Source organism: Diuraphis noxia, unplaced genomic scaffold (assembly GCF_037042655.1).
Source record: "Diuraphis noxia isolate RWA-SAM2 unplaced genomic scaffold, SU_Dnox_SAM2 contig0003, whole genome shotgun sequence".
In the NCBI taxonomy this organism is placed as follows: domain Eukaryota; kingdom Metazoa; phylum Arthropoda; class Insecta; order Hemiptera; family Aphididae; genus Diuraphis; species Diuraphis noxia.
Genome location: NW_028301713.1, coordinates 72,703,114 through 72,727,377, shown reverse-complemented (window position 1 = coordinate 72,727,377; position 24,264 = coordinate 72,703,114). Strand labels below are relative to the sequence as shown.

Below are 24,264 nucleotides of genomic sequence, written 5' to 3'. Positions count from 1 at the left end.
TTGTCGCTTATAGGTTGTGGGTTAGCGGGTAAAAGGACATGTTAGGAATGAAAACATTATCCGACCGGAATTAAATGGAAAAAGATGGGTATAGTTTTTTTTTTTTTTTTTTTTTTAAGTAACGACGAAACTGACTTCTGGGTATTCGCGATTTATTATCACAACGTGTCCGAATTTTTTTTTTTTAAACAAAAATAACGCTGTCGTGGTATCAAATGCGATTTTGAGGTATTTGTACTCACGCGATCGCCGCCGCCATTACTATAGACATTGCACTATAGTGTCCACGCACGATCTGTTCTGTCTTATGTTGATAATATGTGTGCAGAATACATTATATGCAGTGATTTTATATTGATCATTACAGTACTTTTGTCATAAATCACAATAATATTATATCAATAAACTACAGTTAAAATTATTGTAAGAGAACGGTGTACTTACTATTGAAATAAGTAAAAGTTTAATAAAATCCTGGCCCGACACAGAAACGTTATGTTATTATTATTTTTCCAAATGGAGTGATGAGGAAAATCTAAAACCATTTGGTGAATACAAAAATTATAATTTCTTGTTGTAGCGTGCAGAAAATACGAATTGAACAAAACACGAAGTAAGATTGTTTGTAAAGTCATTATTATGTCTTTCGAACTATTCGTAATGGTGGAAAAGCCACAGTAAGCCGACGGCTCAGTAGTGCCAGATCACAGTACCTGCAAAGACTGAAAAGTAATTTGTAGGTGATATAGTATGGTCTTTTGCCAGGACGCAAAGGACGGCAGTAATACGAGTACCATTAGGTATTGATTGGTCGTTTATTTGAGTATGTGACTGTAGTAAGTTACTGGAGATTACAGTGTAACAAAGGATTTTAGAAATGTAAAGTTGTTAAGGTGTGACAAATCATAATAGAATAGGTTGATATGTGGCCCTTATTCGATTTACCACAATAATTGCTTACTTGTAGACACGCGTACAATGCTTATCCGATGGATTAAATATTTAATACCTGTGTAATATTAAAGGACACGTGAAGCTATGACAGGGGTTAGACTGTTAGAGTAATTGTTTTGAGGTAACGTTGAGAGTTTGAAGCAATCAAAATGTTTTTATTATAATAAAAATAATTGTGTGTGACGTTAAAATATATTATAGCATAACATTCAAAAGATTAATGGTGCAAAAAAACTGTAATTTATTAGTGAAAAAAATTCCAAATATAATACAAGTCTTATACGTGGTGAAACGCTAAAACGTAAAATTTCCAAAGTTAAATTATGAAATAAAAAAAACCAAATAACTTTTTTACAGCCTAAATTAAAATTCGAAATCAGATTTCATCGTTAATTAGAATAAGTTTTATAAAAAATTGAATTGAAATAAACACAAATGTTTTTAAACATTTGACTAATACGATTTTATTATTATTATTTTATTTTATTTACGATTTATGTTACATAGGTAATATGATATATTTTGTTTTCCTATATTTGTTATTTGCTCTAAAAAATATTTACAGGTAATCAATTATTCCTGTTGTATTATTATATATATATTATATACCTTATATCCTGACAAGACCAATATATGGGCAATTTTGAACTTTGTTTCGATATATTGACACAAATAAATCTTTTGTTTACGAGTATTGGACAATACTGAAAAGGGATGACACGTTAATTTGGAAATTCTATCTTTTCAAATGTCCAAAACCAATTTTTTTTTTTAAATTCATTTGGCCCATATACAAAAACAACTGTGACCCTTTTTCCTTAAAAGAACAACAGTACGCTACCCTGATAAATGGATGATTCAATGCAGCTTTCTTATTGTAATGAAACGTGTAACACACAACTTACAATACAAGTGTCCATAGAATACATTAAACTAGAATAAAATATGTATATTATTTATAGTTTAAATGCATTAGATTGAACTTAATTGTATTACATTTGTTTTGAGTTAGTTTCAGCCATTTTTTTTTTTTTTGCTTTAAATTGTATATTTTTTTCATATACTGCAGTGTAGTTATCTAGCATTTAAAAATTGAACATATTTATAAATGTAAACATGTATTTATTTGAATTACCTAATGTAGAATTAATTCCGTTGCAAAAATATACCATCTGCAAAACATGTTTTAAAAAACAATTTTAAAAAGTCCTTATTTGTCTAATACCATTTCATTTACGAATATAGTAACAAATCGAACATATCTAGTTTCAAATGAGTTTTACTAATATTAAAAGCATATTTAGAGCATTATATCAATTCAATTTATATAGAAGTATATTTTTTGTTGGAAGTCGTTATATTTTTGGCGTGTTTTATTCTTTAAATTTGTATTATTTTATTACGTAGAACATAAAAAAATATTATCTAGCCAATTATTATAATGATAGTTTTATTATTTGAAATGTATATCTTAATTCTCTATCCCCATCATCAGTTTACCAAGAGGAGATAGATAAATCTTTTGACATTTTAATAAATTATAAATGTATCATACTGTTTTTCGATTAAATGAAAAAAAAAATTATTTAAATAGTACCTAAAAATTGTCCAAACTTCTGAATTTTAAATATAACTACATGAAATATAGTACACTTTTTTATATAACAAAATTAGTTTATTAATTATTTCAAAATTATTATTAAAGCTATACAAATTAAACATGCAGTTATAAAATCGAACGAATATGATGTCATAATAAAACTATAGTATGCCTAATCAATTTTAGTTATACTTACATTTCTAACGTAGAAATTTAAGTATCATATAAGTACTCTACATATCACAAAGTCTATACTTACTTCAGTATTTTTTATATCTAATCCAAAAACACAATACATTTTTAATGTTTATACTTTGTAGTATTTTCTGAAAACTTTATGTTTACACAAAGCCTAATGGTGTTTTACACATGAATAAAACAATGAAATACCTAACTATATTGATTCGCTATTACTTGCAATAAATTCAGTGTTTGAATAATTCATGTATGTTTTTTATTATTTCTATTTTCTACAATATATAAGCTAAACTATTGCGTTTCATAAAAATAATTTGTCATTTAGAACAGGCTAAAGCCCATACAATTATTCAATCGATTAACAATCGCATTGCGCGTTTATTAATTCGATTTTACAAATACATTTTCATAATAAATTGTAAATACACGACAAATAGATACTAAGTCACTTAAAGGTGGTAGTTAGTCACATACTCACATTATATAACGTAAATCAAATAAGCACATAATGCATAGACATCTTGATAAAATAAATTTTTTTTTATTAAAGAAATAATCCTCGGCAATTTAGCCATTGGGATAAGATACATTTTTTTTTTTTTTTGAAAGGTGTTAATAAAATATTATAAAGCTCACTGTTCATCACTCGGTCACCGACTAAACACAATTTACTATTCAGTACAGCATAGAAAGTTATTTGTAGGAGAATATACATAGAATTATATTATATCTTGGCTTCTTGGCAAATAAAAATCATCGAAAACTGCACTTTACGTAGCTTGAAAGATATAAGTAGGTACATGTTATGTGTTTGTTAGTATTGTTAGTAACACAGTAAACAATTAAAAACGAATATGATTGGAGTAGTATACATATATGTAGAAAATTGTACAATTAAATATTAATATTTGGCTCACTTCGTGAATTACGTGTATAAAATATGTATATTACATAAACCACGAATCTTTTATGTTACCATACCTTTTCACTTTACAGATATAACATATTGTTTCTATGCGTCACTTATATAATACCATTGGCCGTGATGGCTGTATGCTACACGATTATGGGTAGAGAACTATGGGGAAGTAAAACCATTGGACAGATGACACAGAGACATGTGGAGTCAATCAAATCGAAGAGAAAAGTGAGTACCCACAGTCGTTTTAATGATGAAAACATAATATTGTTTTGGAAAAAAAAAGTTATATTGAAACCAATCATAGCTAAGTGATAAAAAATATATTGTAAATATTGTGACAGTTAACATCTTTTATACGATTCGTGAGAGTAAACAAATTATTTTGGAATTTGTATAAATTATATGTATAATGACGTCAGAAACAAACTCTAGGTCAAACTTTGTAAATGAGCAGTTTCTTTATCACTTCTGTGTTATATTATGTAAAGCGATTCTATGTTAAGACAATCTCAAACATTTCTTTTTATATATTAATTAAGTTTCAATGACGTATAATGTTGCAGTTATCAGCATTGTTCTCGATGAAAAAGTCCTAAATTAAAAATATTTAATGTACAAGGTTGATTTACATGTGTACTATATGATCTTGTTATCTGCAAAAAAGTGTTTATAACCATATTTTTTCATTCTGGTCGTTATTTTCATTTTTAATCTAATATGTTAAAAAACATCGTTCATTGCTCATATAACATCTTATGGATTAAATTTTAAAATTTATATACGAAGTAATTTTTTTGTAAGATCCGAGTTGAATACAATCTTAAATCGTACGAGAAGCTAGTTAACTTAAGCCCCACATCAAATTTTTTGCACCTGTACGCTGTACAAAATGTTTTTGCAAGCCTTATACAAAACTTTCAATACAAGCAATACAGGTGTTCCATACATGTTCATGGTTAGGTAATCATTGGTTAATTCGATGCTTAGAACCGCCGTTTTTCTACAATTTGTACTGTTTACATTTTGTTCAGTAACAATTAATCTTAAAATGAGCCCTAATCAGATAGCCATTTTCTTAATAATGAAATAGTTGTTTGATTTATTTTATGATTTTTTTGTTTTCAAGACTTGAGATACTAAAATACTAAAAAATACATTTTTACTATATTACTTTGTTATTTCAAGACGTTTGGCTATTTTCTTTGTGATTCGTTTAAACAAAAAAAGTAAAAAGAGCACATTACACAAACACAATAATTAAATTAACTTGATAGAAGCTTATCTCATTTTTCATAATATGTTAATACACCTTTATGACTTATTTTACGTACGAAGTTTATATTTATTTAAACAATCAGATATCTTAACACACAAATAAAACAACGCGCCATATAAATAAAAGTGGTGTCTACACATAATTAATATGCGTTGGTAGAAATAAATTTCCCCCTTATTCTGTTTTGTGTTTTAAGAAAATTACTTATTGTAAAAACCATCTAACTATAAACTATATCAAAACGAATATAAATATTATCACCAATAAAATAAATAATATCAACAATTTTGTTTTTACAATTATTATCCTAATGATTAAAAATATGTCAAGAAACTCGAAATATTTTTTAAATTTAATGAATTTATAACTCGCAAAAAAAGAACTTTATTAAATTCACCAAATTTCGTCAGTGATCATTCTGAATTATTACGAAAGAACTTTCATGATGGACGATATTATTTGAACATGTTCTATGTCATTTCGTTTTTAAAATATTTATAATGCAAGAATTTTAGATCATCATAAATTACCCTTTTAATTTGTTCATTACTCGTTTAATAATAATGTGTGTATACTTTATCACTCCATATCATTACGCTTTCTTTATTGTAACGACCAGATATTTTTTGAAGAATTTTTTCCTAATTACGATTGATTTGCGTGAATAAAGAAATTCTTTCTTTCACCGAAGTTAAAAATTTTACAACTATCATAAAATTATTGTCTTCATTCGACATCACATTATTCTAAATCCAAAGCCATAAATCGCCCTCTAGCCAAAATGTTAGTGTTAATCTGTATAATACTGTAAATGTTACACTCTAAAGAATAAATGAGATTTTTATTTCGGCATCTACAATTCTAAAATGTAACTTATTATTTTAACAATTTTAATAAAAAAATATAGCTTCAAAAACACAGACTAACATATATGGGAACAAATATAATATGTACAACTGTTTTAGAATATAAGAAATATAACTATTTAAATCAGAAAGTTATTATATCTCTCAATTATTAAGATATATACTAACCTAAGTCATGTTGAGAATGAAATCAAATGTTATTAAATAACTAAGCGTCTTAGCTGATTATTTATAAAATTAATTTTTATAAGAACAATACATATTATATTATTTATATTTCAAACCTGGAAAATAAATTAGAAATGTGTAAAATATGGTTTAATCTGTATGAGTATGACCGTATAGTATATAACTTTTTATACTATAAAATATGATAATTTACGATGTTTTCTTTGATCACAATTTCTTCGCCTTCATAGCTTCATACTTCAGTTACTTCCTACTTTATTTATTATCTTAAAATTGTGATAAAAGATGTGCTCTCAAACAATTACGTTGTTTTTGTGAGGATCTACATTTCAGATTCAACTACTAAATCATATTTTTTTGTTTTTAGTATTCTACCATTCTTTTATTACAAACCCATTAATAAAACTGTTAAGATACTTTCATATTTATGCATATATACGTCAACTTTTAATATTTCGAGTATTACTTTTATTTTTTTATTACTTTTTTTTTGTTAGTTGAGAGAAAAACTTTAATACTTAAAATTTTATTTGACTATATCAATTAAGAAAATATATATATATTTAATTTAATATAATTGTTAATAATTTTCTGATATTGAGCTAAGATTACGAGTTTTTACAATAAATTTACCTATAAGACTATTATTTAATTTTTTCGATTGGTATGTACTCGCAAAATCCCTTGGGTAATCACGACAATAAATCTACTAAATAATTCATATTGGAAAATGTTTAACATCAATATTTTTTACTACCTATTCTACGTGGAATTTTGCATTAACTGAGATCAGTTGGTACATTGAAAATGTATGTTATGTTATGATACTTTTCCAATATTGAAACATACGACCCGATTCTAAAGAATTCTTTACTTGACTGGACTAATAAATTAAGCTAAGACGGTAAATTCTAATTAGCTCATGTTTCTACGATTGAATGTAGTTATATTCGTCCAACATAGTATACCTTGGTAATATCACTCTCGGTACAAGACGTTAACGGTAGTAAATATGATTTAAAAACCAATGACGCAAGTATATTATGACGCACAGGTTCCGGTCGAAAGCATTGGGGCGTTTTCAAGACGAACGGTTCAGTTGTTTTATGATATGATCGAAATGTAATCCATGCTTTTCCTGTGGTCAATAATTTCTGTATTCTGAAATAAAATAAAAAAAACTTTATGTGCTCAACAAAATATTCACTCAATGTTGTATTTTATTAATTCGCGTATGTACATTGTACCTACCGTACTGTAAAAATTTGAAGTCATAACTTTGCGATGTAAAATCACTGTTAAAAGAAACATTACTAGGTAATAATTTAGATTTTTTGTATTTCAAAAATTATTCGTGATTCGTTTAATCATTATTCTATAAGCTATGTATGAACAACTTGAGTCTAAAAGTTACAGACTAGACATATACGTTAAAATATGCAATAATATAACACAATTAAATTAACAATAACATTAATGATTGCAATTTAAGAAAATATAACACAAGTATATACATTAATAAAACCAATGTTTTATTTGATTTTATAGGTTGTCAGAATGTTCGCTGTGGTAGTGACAATTTTTTTGATTTGTTGGTTGCCTTATCACTCATATTTCGTATACGCGTACCACAACAAAGGTATAGTAGTCAAAACGTATGTGCAAGATCTGTTCCTGAGTTTCTACTGGTTAGCAATGTCAAATTCGATGGTGAATCCAATAATTTATTATTGGATGAATCCTAGGTATGTGACAATCGCCTGATTGTGGATGTATTTTTAAATAACAATTATACATTTTTTTTAAACAGATTCAGAGCATATTTCAAATTAATCATATGCTACTGCGGAGGCTTAAGAAACCATGACAAAGCTTCGATTGATCTTAACGTGATTCGAATGAACGGTGAATCTCATTTTTACTTGACCAGGTCCAAATCAGGTAACGTATTTAAAATACGTGGAAAAATAATAGAATAGATTAGTATAGGTATTTTAGAATTCAGTCATTACTCATTATATATTGAATCGTAAACATTGGTAGTAAGGTTGATAGAAAAAAATTATATTGTAATGTAAACATTGGGGCTGTATAAGTGATTTGATGTTAGATGATTATTTTGCAATGGAAGATTAAGAATTAATCAGTTTAGAAATGCATAGGGATATACCTACAATTTCGTGAATATAAAATAAGAGAAAAAAGAGAAATAGTTTGACTGTAGACATGAATTAAAATTTTACAAATAAACAAGATTAGAATTATTTTCAAAAACTATTAATTTGTTCACTATAAATTAATGATGGTCTACAATAAGAACCTGCATTGAATATTTTTATCTAAAATTAAATTATAAAAAAAATATTTATTCCAGAACACAACAAAGTGAATAAACCTTAAATTAAAAAATGTCTCAACGTAGGTGATTATTTGTCATTATTCAAACAAATTTTGTGGTTCATTTAATTTACATAAATGTATTTTTAATTACTCTTCGTTTTCTGCCATTGGCGCCCTACATCATATACACGGCCATTTTTTAGTTAAGTAGCTTTTGACATTCTATAGTGGAACGATTAACCAGGTCCAGTATCGTTGGGAGTCCAACATTTGCGGCGCCCACCAGAAACCCAAGTATTATGTCTACCCAGAGGCTTCAGCGAAGTAGTACGACATGCACCAAACACACGAAATAGTCAAGAAACAATGGCGATTCAAAGGTAAAACTTAAGGTACAAATCATACATTTCAAAATGATGATCAAGTTGTTACCAATAAAGTCCAAAACATAACAAAAATGTATTATTATATTTAATGCATGTCGGAACTCAATAAAAATGAATTAAAACAATTTAATTTTTTCTTGGTAAAAACTATGTACCTATTTGTAAATAATAAGCCAGACCCAGTATAACACTGGCTATATAACTTCTGATTGTGTTAATAATGATAAATTAACATTTCATTATTTTTTGTGATACCAATTATTTAGGTTAATACTATATTGTATTCAATAAAAGTGAATATATAACATTAACTAACATAGGTATTAACTTTTATATTCATCGAGTGTGCATTACATAATTATATAATTATGTATAAAAATGCATACCCTTATATATTTTACGTGAGATATAAAAAAATATAGAATTAGCCATAATATTGCTACTATTTTTTTCTTTTACACCTTTAATTAAATTCAGTAATCTACTGTACGGTTACGGTACTTATCTGAGAAAGAAGATTTGATTCGATGAATTATATCGAGAAAAAAAATCACTTCACAGAAAAATGTCTCTGTCCTTGTAAATTTGTCAGGTTTTGAAAATTATTTTTTTATTTGTAAAAACTTCCTAAAATCCGCATTGAACACTCTGGTGTTATTTATTTCAGATGGATTAATATAATTTGTAAAAAAAAGCTCAAAATTGAATTATTTTTGAAAATTTACTATTAAGTTTAAGATTAAAATATTTAAAAACGAAGGTTCAATGTGGTCTGTATAATATTACCCTATATTAGTTTAATAAGAAAATGTGGTTAGAAAGTTTATTTGTTGACTTAAATACATTGGCACCGGACGCCTTAAGTAATTAACTGTACATTAAGTGCTGATGTCATACCCAACATTTTACGAACACTAGTTTTTTGTCACTGACTACATGCCTGGTAAATTATGAAAATTACATTTTTTACCTTCTTTTAAAATAAATGGGTTGTTTATTATTAATTAAGATAACTCAGTAACATCCAAACAAATAATTCACCAACCATTAATACCATTTTTTTTTTTTTATCGAATTCCATATTCCAAATACACTTTTGTGGATATTTAATTATGTTCCAAATATTTATTAATAACTAATAACAAGATTTTTTTACTATTTTTATTTCATTTCAAATATAAATTAATTAATACATATTTAACTATTAGTTCTAGGCTTCAAAAACTACAGAACACTAGAAAAAATTCTACACAGAAGCTTATCTATAATCGATGACGTTAATAATGAATATTGTACGAAGATCCAATTTTTGAAAAACTATGATCTAATGTAAATAAAATGATGACAGCCATTTTTGGAAAATGTCCATGTCACTTGGTCCCGTGTAAATACCTATAAAATATTTGTAAATAAATCTGTTAAATAATAATGTTATGTTGTTAAAAAAAAAATTGCTTTTATTTATTTACTGTACACTTTCATGAAAACGTTTTAAAAGGTATGTCTATATGATAATCTAATGAAATAGAAAACTATTTTATTCACTTAATAACTTATGACAATTATTTAAGATAAAACACACGTTTCAATCTATTCCTAATAAACTCAATCATCGGGACACTTTAAAAATGTTTTGATCTATACCAGTAACATTATCTGTTATCCCAATTACTTTATTATTATTTTTGAAACGGTTTAATGTCTAATTTATAATTTTTTTTAGCAAAAATCAAATGTGAGTATCTGTTTATATTTTAGATTCTGAGTGGAGCAATGAATCTACTGTTTTCCCATTGATTTTTTTATGTGTATTTCTCATTACTTTTTAGAGCAGTAAAATTGCTAGATTTACTTATAGGAAAGTTAATATAGTTAGTATTTAATATGTACTTTAGGGGTCAAAATTAAAAACTTCCAGAAATTTTCTTTGTTATTGTGGAAAAAAAATTTTGAAAATATAGAAATTTTTACGTAAAAGCCAGTTTTAACAAAATGCGTTTACTTATTTTGTTGTGATTCGAAAACAAATAAAATTAGATAGTTACTAAAAGTATCAAACGAAATGTTTATTCACATGGTTTAATTTTGATCAGTCAAAAATCTTGAAAATTGTATGCAACCACCCGTATAAGCTTTAATTAAAGCTATTTAAGTACATTAAAGATATATAATATAAAAACAATGTTTCGATAAGCATTTATAAAGTATGAATTTCAATCAAATTTGCAAATTACTTTGCAGTTAAAAATTTTTAAATTTTAAATTGTTCTAAACTATGTGTTTATTATTAAACAAAACATCTAAAAATGTATAGGAACAATTTTTTGTAATAGAGAACACATTTGAAGTTCAAATTTTGATGAAATTTTAACGAAGAATAACAATTTTAATTATGTTGTTGTAATTCAAAAATATTATTCGCGAACTTAAAACTTTTATATGTATTTATATTTTATTATATTTTATTTATCCAATGGCATTTTCAATACATTTAAATTATTTTTAAGCTACTGCTTATCAATACCATGGACTTGTTCACACCGTTCTATGGTAAGGTGGTAATAACACATAAGTTAATAAAATACAAAATTATACAAACTAAAACTAAAAATATTATAATAATTAACTATTAATAATAATATGATAAATTCAATGTTTTTGGGCGAAAATTAAATAAACGTACCGTGATGCCATAAGTAAAATAAATCACTTTAAAATAATTAATATCAAAAATAATATTATAAAATAAACTTTTTACCACAGGCCGATTGCCTTCTTCGATGAGGGTGGTTTTTCAATTATTTATCATTGAATTCAAATTTAACAAATAAATAATTATAGTGATTTACTATATGGCGGAGTACACTTGACACCTGCTCTACAGTAGGGTGATTACTTACTTTCCCCCATTCTTATCTTATACTTTATACTTATACTCACCATAAGCTGTAGAAGATGGATCGTCTCGTTTCCCACTCGATTTTACTGGTATATATGATCCTTTTTGAACTCTACTACTCGCGTCTGAAAATGTTAATTTTTATTTAATATATTATAAAATATATTAATTAGACCAAAAATTGTAAAGACTTTTACCTTTGGTAGTGTCCTTACCCAACATGAAATCTACAAACACATAAATAATGAAAGTAATATAATTCGTCAATAATATTTTTATATTGACAACCAAATGGACAACTCACTTTTAAATTGATTTCCTCTTTTTGCGAATATATTGGAGGCTGCTGTTGCTCTAGCTTTTGCAGACTGTGGTACTGTATCACATGAAATAATATTTTTATGAAAATGTTTGACTACAGAAATTTTCATATAGTATTTTAGGTAACTTGTATGGGCATCAATAGGGGCTACTTAAGCAGTAATAAATTTATTAAAAATCAGAATTAAAGAAAATAATAGTTGTTTAAGAGTATTAGGATTCAAATTAAGGACATTACCTTTACCTGCGGTAGAAAATGTAATACTTTTACTAATAAATAATGTCTAAATAAGCTTACTATCTGCAGATAATGTGATTTTGCAGGTTCGTTCAACAACACCGTCATCGATGATAAGAGAAGGACGACAGTAGTAAACTGTAAAAATATATAAATTGATAATTTATTGATTTTTCATTATTTATTATTATTTATTTTTTTTAAATATACCGGTAGATAGTAATCAACTGTAACTTACGTGATAAGTCTTTCAGAAATGTGTCGCTGTATTGTTGAACTATTTTTTCTTGGACGGATTCTTAAAAAATAAAATAAAACCATAACATATTATATCAGTGAACTTTTTATATAATCTAATATTCAATAATTGTTCTGTACGCTAAACTTACCTGTTACGATGATAACAGTCAAATAGTAAATAAACAGAAAACACACTCCAAATGGCTTCATTTTTCAAATGAAAGATTTTAGTAGGATACTTTGCAATTTATAGGAATACTTCGAAGAAAAAGCACTTAAATATATAGGCTTAGCGATCAAACACAGGCATAACATCTATTATACCCTAGAGAGTTACGTGATCCAAGTTTTTGTCTTGTCTTGTTTTTTCATATTTGCTCATTATTTCCGCTTCGATTGAATTGTCTTTTACATTCGGATGACGTAAGCATAGTCATTATGCCTTTATCAATCCCAAAGCCCTATCTGTAAAATTAAAAAGTCGAATCCTGTATGGCATACGATATATGCATACCATTTTAATCTTGTGATTCAAATCGTAACTTTTGATAAATATCTTACTAGCGTACGAAATAATTTCATAATTGTAGTTCATTAAAATTATACAATAATGTATATTGTATATTATTAATTATTAGTTGATATCAAACTGTAAACAAGTCGTAACAACTGCGAGGCAGAGAGGTTAAAAATAATAATTTATATTATATACTCATATCAGGATAATGTATTATAATGTAACCTTGTCATTAAACTATAATGTATGACTTGATAACTTCAAAACTTTAATGTTTTTACTAGCTTAACTTGGTATTCAACAAATATATTATACCCAATATAAACACATAATAAATGTATCAATTACATTAGTTTTCATGAAACTGAGAAAGCTTATATTTGCATAAAACAAATTAAAAATTTTATATTAAAAATTATAATTTAATTAAATGTTGATGCTAGTAGTTTTATGCTTTTCAAACCATAAAACAGTATAATTTTCGTGTTTAATTAGAAATTATAATCATAATTATTATTTAATAGCTGCAAACATTTAGCGCATTCGGCAAATTACTGTAACAAACATAAAATTATACCTACCATAGATACTATAGATACCTTTTTTTTTCCTGTTCAAAAACCAGGAACGGGTGGGAACTGTTCATCACAATACTGCCACCCGTCCCTGTATCGTTTATTCACCAAATGAGACAATCAAAGATACTATAGATACCTACCATTTTCTAAAATCACACTTTAATTTATTGGATTTCCACTTAAATAAACGTATAGATTACCTATTATATGAAAACATGTATTAATATAATATATAAATACATAATATATCACGTCTATTACAAATGGTACAAATGGTGTTCACATATTTTTTAGTATGGAAGAATATCGGATATTTTATGTTCCTTGACACTACTACAATTTGTTTACTTTAGAGTTTAGATTCAATTTTGTTTCATTCGCAAAATGGAATTTGTTTTATAATATGATCATAAATAGTATAATATATTAATATTATTATTATTGAAGCAAACAAACTATTTCAGAATTTAGGTAAAACACTTTTGTGGACGTGCTCTAAAGCAGAAACATTTTACAAATGATATGATCAATGTTTGTTTGTTTACACTAGCTAACCAGAATAATTTAGATTCTGTTATATTCTTCTACTTAAGAAACGTACTCATATTTTTATTACGACCATCACGTATTATATTGGGAATACATTTACAAATAATATTCGTCATCTTTATGTCATTATTTTACAATTTATATAAAATTATAAAATTAACACAATCTCAATACATGTTATTCTTGTATGATAATCTTGAAAATAATATAACTTCTTGTTTTGATACAATTAATTAATGCTAAGAGGATTCTACTATTATAGAGTTCTATTTATTTTTTTCTCTGACCCAAAAAAGTTGTGTGCTTGGGTCAGAGACAGAAAACAAAGATTGCACTGATATCCTATAAATTAATTACAATAACAGAGCGTAAATCATGCAGTATCAAGCATAAAAATAATTCTACAGATTTGTTTTTAACTTTTTTGTCTAGACACAATATTTACATTTAATGCATATATTTTCCTCGTGATTATTTACAAAATCAATAATGATTAATTAGATAAAATTTAAATCAATATTCATTCACTAAATGTTGAGTGCTTAAAAAGAGAACTGAGTAAATGAGTAACATAATACTAATATAATACAATAGCCTTAAACAATAAAATTAATATTTAAAATTTAAAGAAATTACATCAATATTACAATTTTCATTATTTTTAAAAATAATTTGATTAGTCCTTCAAATACTTATAAAAACAATTTATAATTATTCTAGGTAGACACTGTTGGTGAGCATTGATTAATATTACATTTTCAATAACTCAAATCTGATAAAATTCAAAACAAAATATTTAATTCATATACTAGTATAGGGATTCATCTGAATTCTGCTCATGACAGATAATGAAAAAAAAAATAATGACAAAATGCTTACGTAACAAGTTTCATAAAGTTGAACATTTTACTAAGACTTCTGAATAAACTAGCTGTCAGTCAAAATACAAAAAATAACTTAAACATATTACTACTAAAATTCACCTATTCATTTAAATTGTAAGGTAGTTATATATTAATTTACCGTTTGCTACATACTAGTAAATAACATAAGAGTACAACGCTACACAAATATTTGTCGTCTCCGTGCGTAACATACCAAATTTATGCTCAGTAGATCACGTTTAGCTTCGTTTTTTTAAAATTTTAGTGAATCAACATATTATCATAGTTAAGACGGGGTCAACCTGGCCGAGGCACCTCCATTTTTTTCAAGATCTCAAAATGTTTTATTCGTTTGTCGTGTCTGGTCTATCAAGGAAATAGGGTCCTCGTATTTATATTAAACCGTATGTAATTATTCTTTACAGGGCCAAAGTTCATTCTCAGAATTTTCTTACCTTTGTATTTCATTATGGGGTCCCTTAGAAAAAAACTCTGATCTACTGATCTTTGGTATACAGGCCCAAGACTGGATAAGTTTATTATCTGTGTTTGTGTGTGAGTTTTTTTTTACGATAATTTAATTTTTAAGTGAGTTATGAGCATTTTTAATTTAATGTATAATATATGCGCAAAACTTGCTGAAAAATTTAACTATCGTAAAAAACCAAAATAATGTTATTACCACCTAGTTTCACTCTCATTTCTAAGCAAAGGAAGATAAACGTGATCTTCTGAGTGCAAATATGCTGTGTTACGCACTTGTAAGGCGGATACAACAAATTACCGTGTACTGTCCTCTTAAAGTTTGATTTATTGAAACTAAAATTCATTTATATTTAAATTAATGCGATAATAAATAAATATCATCGATATGATATGAATAACAATTTATTTTCTTAAATAGAAACGTTCAAAAAATTGTAGGTATATATAGTATGTCATCATAGTATTATCATTATATAGGGCTCGAGAGTTTATGATTTTAAAACAATTAAAAAATAACCTAGATAAATGCAAATATAACATAAAAATTTAAAAAAATTTCGTAAGAAATTAAAAATAATGGTTTTAATTAAATAATTCTTAACTTGAATTATAGTAAGTGTTTAAGTTGGTAAATTTATAAAATACAAATTATAAAATCGGTCAAATTATTCAAAATTATTGCTTTCTATTTACTATAGCTATGGTCCGGAATTTGATGCATTTGTATCTTTTTTTTATGCTCGTCTATACAGAAATTTGATTCACGAAGAATAGAATAATAGAATAATTTTTATTTTGCATTTTTAGGAAATTATTTGCTTTACGGTCATTTTTTAGTATTTTTTGTGCATTTTGTTAATTTTTTTACAATATATACCTACTTGCATTTTTTTTTTTTTTTTTTGAAAGTTACACGTCATACAGATTCCATTCGTTTGTCAATTATCAACATTCTTTTTTTTTGCTGTCGTTAAAAAAAGAAATTTTACTAAAAGAAGTATTAACATTTTTTCTTAATTGTATGCATTTTTTATATATTTTTAAATCATCAAGTTCCCAGACCTTAATTATAATATATTTTATTTTTTTTTGTATTTTGTTGAAAATTAGATGAACGACGATTATCGGATAATAAATATTTAAATTTAATAAAACATCCCTCCATATCCATTGAAATTATTAGAAAATATTTAAATTAGCCAAATCTTTAACACTAAAGTCGTCAGAAAAACACTCATTCGAAATTAAGCTTTTTAAATTAGTGGGCTCCCCATCACGCAAAGAGTCTCTAGTGGGTGACTTCTTAATCACGAATACCATGCGTCTTTTTTTTTTCTGTCTCTTATCACTTATACTCATTATGCTAAGAAGTATAGATTGTATAATTATTATAAAAAAAATAAAAATAAATTACCTAAAAAAATCCAAAAAATGTAATACAACAATTAGTTGCTTGCATTCTCATGCTATTGAAACACATTTTCAGATAAGAAAGCAAAAATTAAAAAGAAAAAGAAAAAATGTATTAACTTTCAAACCCTAATAAGAAAATAAAATTTTGAACATTCTATTTAAAATTATATGTATAATACTTACATAAGTCATACTGCAAAGATCAAATCAAAATAAATTGGTGAAAAATTAATGTTTTATTACCGATCTATTTATTTGTATAAGGTTAGATTACCATCATAATATAGATAATAAAATAAGATGACTATTTGTAACAATAAACAAAATTAGAATCTTAAAGATCAACCGTAATCGTAAAAACCCATATTGATATCAGATTAACAATATCAGATTCATAATTGTTTTTGTTAATCACTCATGTACAATTGTATACATGTTATATGCATAAATTTCCGTCAAACGGAAAAGTAATTAAAAAGATGCTGCGTGTTGTAACCATTACACTCATTTTAGCTTCGTCAGTAAACGTAAACGCTGACGTGGGTTTAAAGGACGCATGAACTATGACTTTGGTGCAAACAAATTAGCCACCGAATACGAAATCCGAAAACAGCAGACTAGTATACTTAAGTATCTATATATTGTTCCCGAAAAATTGCAAGCATACATTAATTGGTCGGCTAAATAAAAATTCATTTTTTGTTAGAAATTATATTATTTTTAATTGAACAAAATATTCGTTTAACATTTAAGTAGGTACGTGACTTATTTTTATGAATACCCAAATTACTCTAGATTCACTTTCCTACCAGAAAATATGATAAAGTAGAAAATCAAAACATTACTGCCTCAAAAAGTAATCACAGCCCTTTAAACACCCCTTGAAAATCAATAAGTTCACAACTCTGCTCAGAATATAAAATATTAAAACGTATCTATTCAATAAAAACGGTTAAATTAACTCATGTGTACTACCTGCTTGATGCAGCCAAAATTATATCCAAAATCGTGATACAAATATACAAGAACTAACAACGAAGACACAGTTAAATATTATCAAATAATTTGTAATCCATGTACATTGTCCCAGAGTTTTAATACGAAGGACAACCCACCCGGAACTTTCCGGTTATCCCGGTAGGCCAAGCCACCACCGCTGTGTGTATAATATGTTATATATTTATGAATATTTTAACTAACGCATAATACATTATAGGTACATAATATAATGAAGTTACGAATAATTGGAAAAATAGTGACCGTTAAGAGCAAGTTTAAAAACAATAAAATTCTCTTTGCATTTTAATTATTTCTCTATACTAGGTACACAATGTTTATAATATCAGTAGTTTTCATTACTATATTACGAGTTTGTTGAAAAAACAAAAACAAAAAAAAACTCATTATTTTTATATATTAAATATTATATTATTAAGCTGGGTAAAAAATATTCTAATCGCTTCCCTTTCTTCCACCCTTCCTCCTTTCTTATCATAAAATCTATCATAATACAGCTGCTAAACTGTTACAGCCTACAGGTGAAGTCGTTAAGGTAATATAACTTAAGTTTACCTCGTGCACTTTTTTACAAGACTTTCCACAAAACTAAATAATTCCGAGCATTTTTTAAGATAATCGAAACATAAAAAAACAATTCAGGAAAAACGGGAGTCTTTACGCAAAATCAGTTTTCTAGTGTAACTTAAAAACGATTAACAGTTAATTTTTAAAATATTTATAATAGTATTTACAACGAACATTCACATTACTATAATTTAGAACAGACATTAAATATTTAAAAACAATTTTGAATGTTTTTCTAAAAATGTAAATGTCGATCAAAAAAAATTCGCTTGGTTTGTTCGTACAGGAACTTAAATTGTTTAGCATATATCATATCGTATTTTATACAACAACCTTTTTTTTTTCACCGTAGTCCGAGTTTTTAGGAACGACGTACAATGATATCCTATATTTTGTGGCAACGAGTAGGTACATCCGTTACTGACGAGCAGGTAAAAAAGTAGAAAACGAATGGCGACGAATGCGTATTGTGTATAATAGGTGTGGACGGGATCACCGGAAAACTAGCCAGTCGGACTGTTTTCACGCTGTAAACAGTGTCGTTGGTCACGTCCGTCCGGATCTCGTTTTCATGTGTATACTTATATAGTATATATAGATATATACAGAATGCACCATCAGAAATAAATGACCAATGTAATAACTTTTATTAAAGTCAATACCTTTAAACAATTTTTATATATATATATATATATATAGGTATAGAATTTATTAACACTTGCCTGCATTTTAAGTATTATTTATTTTTCATTTTTACTACTTGAATCTGAAAATTTAAATTCTAAATTTTGTTTGGAAAATTTCAAAATAACCAGTTTATAAATCTGATTATAAGAAAAATTTTGGTGACAAAAACATTTATCTAAGTTTATCTTATAGAATTTTTTTAAATATCGATATTTATTTGGAATAAATAGGTAAGTTTAAATCATAATATTTGACTTTTTCAAAATATAATTTCTGGGAATTTTCTAACATAATTAAATTTTACTATCTGTATAATTTTCACTATTTTTTTCATACGTTTAATTAGCGTTATTTTTTCAAATCATTCTGATAAAACCTGTATATGTATATATATATATATATATATATATATATATATATATATATATATATATGTGTATATAACATATTTTTAATTACTTAAATGATTGCAATCGACTGCAGTGGTGGTGTGTAAGTACCGTCCAGAAATATTTGAAGATCACTTGATAACTACAACAAAGAGCGAAGATCACGTACTGTTACAGAAAATGTCGAAACGTAGCTAGAACCATACGAATGCCTGACCAGACGATTTGGCAATTTGTCATGTTTCAATACAATGCGGTAATATTTTTTTGTCTTAGGCTGCTAGCCTCGTTGTATTAAACATAATAATATTTTTTTTAAACATTAACTCTTCCACGGCCACGAATTGTATAATGGATTTCCGATTTCCGATTATATGCATCGCGGTCTAAACATTATATTGTAAATCCGTTGTGATACGCCAAATCGACGTGCGCCCGACAGAATTATTGCTATTTACTAATGTTTCTGTCGTCATGGCTTAAAGATTTTGACTCGAAGAAAATATACTTGCGGTGGCTTAAGCGTGTTAAATCAACCGTATTTCTGTTTTTATTACTATACCTATTGGAATACGAAAATATAAAACGATAATTTTAATAGGTAGTAAAAAGGTTACACGTTTAAAGTTGATAATTATTCTGTTCTTGCTTAATAATAATATACATATTCATTAAGCTTGTCAGTGGAGAATTATCGCTCGAGGTCATAAACCCATAGTATAAATATATGACCATGATCAATCTAAATATATATATTTATTATATCCGTATTATACTTAGTTGAGTATAATATTTAAATTAGAATGTTTTAACAAAACGAACAGGTTAGGTGGATATAGTATATTCTATACTTATCTATAGCATTATATAATGTATTATAATCAAAAAACACAATGTCATATACTTATAAGTATTGTAAGTTTTTTCGAATCTTATAAATTAAATGATATAATATAAATATTTTAATATATAAAAATAATCTCAATAATCGTGTTACCAATTTACATACTGTTCATACTGAATGTCAATTCCAAGTTAATTTTTAACCTTGCTATAAAACTACGAGTAAAATTGTTGGTACCTATATCTATGTAACAATCATATTTACAGTATACGAGTACTAAGGGTTTAAAAATAATGTTATTGGAAAATTTGATACAAACGAAACAGAACTACAATGGTGTTGCATTATATACCAAATGCAGAGTAAAAAATGTTATTCCTAGAAAATTTAAATAGATTACAGAGATAAATTCAATAAGTTGAGGAAATAGAGAACTATATCAAAGTGGATTCCCAAGAGTATAAGTAAATCACACACCTTATTTTCGACATCTGACAAATATTATGGAAAAGTAGAAAACACAAGTATTTTTGTTTTTTTTTTTTGAAAAAAAATATTAGTTTAAAATAGTATATTATTATATTATAATGAATTTACATAATATAATATAACCAATTACAAATCAGTGATCACGCTAAAATTAGATATTTAGTTACAAATTAAATGTAAGCTATTAATAATGGTTATATTCATAACATTCGTCAGCCAATAGAGCTACAAACATATTTTTTTGTTATTGAATGATTACTTGTATATTTATATAATAAATGGATTAGTGAATAAATTATAATATATAAAGTACTAATATAAAAAAGACGGTTAAGTCGTGTATGTCGCTCTGCTGTACAGTAGGTTACAAGTGGGTTACTGTAATGGATGGAATTAAATTTGAATCCAATGAGATTATATCATTGTATACGAAAAACGATTCTGAGCGAAGACGGTTTATCTTTCTAGGATATATTATAGATTATTAAAAATTTTCAAATCTTAGATTTAAAAAGAAAATTTTTTAATAATTTCTAGTTTAAAATAATTTGCGAATTTTCGTGATTTTCGTGATTTTTACATATGTTGTTAAAATTCAAACTTTGAATGCTTGTAAAAAAAAATTGTGCCAATATATTTCTTTTACATTTCACCTGCTATTGTAAAAATATGTTAGGAGCCTTATATAAAATTTTAAATTCTTAGATATAAAAGGAAAATTTTTTATGAATTTCTAGCATAAAATAATTTGTGAATTTTCGTGATTTTTACGTATGTTGTCAAAATTCAAACTTTGAATGCTTGTAAAAAAAAATTGTGACTTCGCATTTCTTTTATTTTTTAACTTCTATTGTTACAATGTGTTAGAAGCCTTGTATTAAATTTTCAAGCTTTTCTACCGAACAAATAATTTTTTATCGATATTAATTTAAAAAAAACTAATAATGTTCGAAAATTTCAAATGCCTATGAATAGTTCAACTTAAGTCAAAAATTTTTGAAAATTGTATGGTGGATAGAATATTCTTATATAAACATTCGGTGAAAATTTCATGTATCTATGGTCATTTGTTTTAAAGTTACATCACAAACCAAAATCGATTTTGTCGAAAAATGAGTGTGCATAAAATTTACAGTTTTTCCCTTAATTTTTAGTTTGTTTTTCTCGATTATTTAGAAAAGTATTAAGAATTTTTCACTTTTGACCCCCCAAAATACCAACTAGATTCAGTTTTTGATCGAACGAGGTACTGAAGTAAAAAGTCGATGCACTTTTACTGCCCCAAAACTTGATGACAAAAAAAAAACACACATCATGGTAAAATCAATACATTCATCGCTCCGCTCAGAATCTAAAATACGAAATCATATTTGAACATTAATTAATATACGATTATACCCTATACATTTTTGCAAGAAAATCAAAATTTCATTTTTAAAACGTTTTACATTTTTTGACCCAGGATACAAAATACCAAAATAAGCACTGAGGGTGCAATCACTGCACAATTCAGGAATAGCTGGAAAAGAGTCACTTCCGTACTTAATCATCCCAATAAACCTCACGTTAGTGGTATGGTTATACAACTTAGTACCTACGCGCAGTCGATACTCGATAGTCAAGTCATTCATCAATATATCCACATTAGTTGCAAATTATGTGCAGTCATGCTATAAGAACAAACGATATAATCAAAATTATTCAATTTGGCACTAACTGAAGTCGTAGTTAGAAGGGTCTAGGGTGCCAAGGGTGATAACAACAAAGTCCTCGACTGAGAGTGAGTGTGAATTGTATATTATTAATTCGTATATGCGGATGAAATAATAAGCATCGGAACTACGGAAGAAATGAATAGCACTACTGAATATGATGGCAGAAGTAAGGAAGGGAGACAATGATGGCCCAATTATTACACCGGAAGATATATTGTACACCGTGGTGTTGAAGAGCAAGAATCTAAAGAATCATTCAACTTAATAGTCGGAAACTATATGTTATTTTAAGCTAGTAATTCAAGTACCTTTGATGTAAACTTGGATAATCAGAATAATATATTAATATATTATACTATATTATCTGTAAATCAACTAATTTGTTTTGCGTATTATTATAATCGTAACTTCAATGTATTCAATATTAATAGCATTTTCAAATCTAATGCACCATAAAATAAATAAACTAAAAAGTATAAAATATAATTATATTTATATAAGATCAATCCAATAGTGTATCATGCATCTATCGGACTTTATAAGTTTTACGAGTAGACAAAATCAAAATAGGATTAAAATGACCAATCGAAAATCATTTTCAAATTTTTATTTTTTGATACTAATTTTAAAAATAATTAAATGAATCCAGGAATCTCCTCTCAAATTTTATATCTCAATCCTTAATTGACTATATAGTATATAAAATAAAACTAACAGCTATGAAAGAGCAATTCCTCATCCGTTTCCGACAATATTGAAAATGGTTATATTCCCATTTCCGTAAATTTATCTGCTACACTATAAAAATATTGCTAAACAATTAAAAATCAAAGATTTCTTTTAATTTAAATTCAACACCGCTTGCATAGAATCTTCACAGTTCATATACATATTATATTATTTATTTATTTAATTAATTAATTGACGCCAGTCGGCATTTACATATTGGTGATATAACAGTTAATGAAGAAAAAATTTTAAAATTGTATATAAATGTGAAAATTATAGATAACATAAATATTATATTAAATTTAACATAATAATTACTTAGTAATTAAAAAATAGCTATGAAGTTAACATCATCCTAATTCTGAACGTGGCAATAAAACTAAGATGCGAAGAAATATAATTTTCTTATTAATAACATGTTAATATTACATAATATTATAACTTAATTTTTTTTCGGCGCTTTCCATTACCGTACAAACATGACCCAATACCGCACAAAATGCATAACCCAATACCGCACACAAAAATAGTACGATACCGCACAGATTTATAAAAAGGTATAGCCTAATTCCGCATACAACAAATGGTATACGATACCGCATAAATTTATTAAATATAGAAATTTAAATAGTTAAAAATACTTTTTAGTCATAATATTTGTAGTAGTATTAGTAATAGTAATAAAAATGTAATAATTTAAACATTAATGTTGTATTAAATGAATAGAACTATTACCACGGTTATTAATAAAAAGTTTAAACATATTGTATTGATTTTATTTTAAATGTCACGTGGAATGATTCAAAGATTGAAAGACGACTAAAAACACACTACAAATTTTTACACTGAGAATACAATCTTTTACAGATAAAGCTTAATAATGTCGTTATAGATAATAATTGTCGATAAGTGACGATAATCGTCCGTATTTTAAAATCTGTGTGCGGTTTTGTCCCATGCGTATTTTGCGC

General features: G+C 26.4%; 2 protein-coding genes across 7 annotated transcripts in view; one reads left to right on the top strand and one right to left on the bottom strand.

The window, feature by feature from the left end:
- TkR86C (Tachykinin-like receptor at 86C) overlaps positions 1 to 10,079 on the top strand; it is a 125,564-nt gene extending 115,485 nt beyond the window's left edge. For 2 of the 5 annotated variants that reach the window (XM_089223826.1, XM_089223825.1), the window contains exons 7-11: positions 3,749 to 3,899; positions 7,554 to 7,750; positions 7,816 to 7,946; positions 8,590 to 8,725; positions 9,940 to 10,079. In XM_089223826.1, coding sequence (XP_089079952.1) covers positions 3,749 to 3,899; positions 7,554 to 7,750; positions 7,816 to 7,946; positions 8,590 to 8,725; positions 9,940 to 10,006 — 682 coding nt within the window. In that variant the 3' untranslated portion in view covers positions 10,007 to 10,079. Of the gene's footprint in view, positions 1 to 3,748; positions 3,900 to 7,553; positions 7,751 to 7,815; positions 7,947 to 8,573; positions 8,738 to 9,939 lie in introns of all 5 variants that reach the window. The other 3 variants (XM_089223828.1, XM_089223829.1, XM_089223827.1) reach the window with 3 other exon arrangements.
- On the bottom strand, positions 9,875 to 12,882 carry LOC107171932 (uncharacterized). 2 transcript variants are annotated; one of them, XM_089223830.1, is made up of 7 exons: positions 12,579 to 12,882; positions 12,428 to 12,487; positions 12,250 to 12,327; positions 11,935 to 12,015; positions 11,828 to 11,857; positions 11,672 to 11,755; positions 9,875 to 10,123 (listed from the first exon to the last, which is right to left on the bottom strand). In XM_089223830.1, exons 1-7 carry the CDS (start codon positions 12,637 to 12,639, stop codon positions 10,056 to 10,058), a joined length of 462 nt encoding a protein of 153 aa, XP_089079956.1. In that variant the 5' UTR covers positions 12,640 to 12,882; the 3' UTR covers positions 9,875 to 10,055. The 2 variants fall into 2 exon arrangements, with proteins under 2 accessions (XP_089079956.1, XP_089079957.1); XM_089223831.1 differs by having other exon boundaries at positions 11,935 to 12,006; positions 12,579 to 12,856.
- Between the last annotated feature and the right edge of the window lie 11,382 nt (positions 12,883 to 24,264).

What these genes read in the sequence shown, in the direction of transcription:
- LOC107171932 (XM_089223830.1), bottom strand. Translation starts at nt 12,639, where the DNA reads ATGAAGCCATTTGGAGTGTGTTTTCTGTTTATTTACTATTTGACTGTT. An exon ending in GGGTAAGGACACTACCAAAG is followed by an intron (nt 11,756 to 11,827) that starts GTAAAAGTCTTT and finishes TAACATTTTCAG; the next exon opens with ACGCGAGTAGTAGAGTTCAA. An exon ending in TCCATCTTCTACAGCTTATG is followed by an intron (nt 10,124 to 11,671) that starts GTGAGTATAAGT and finishes AATATTTTATAG; the next exon opens with GTATTTACACGGGACCAAGT.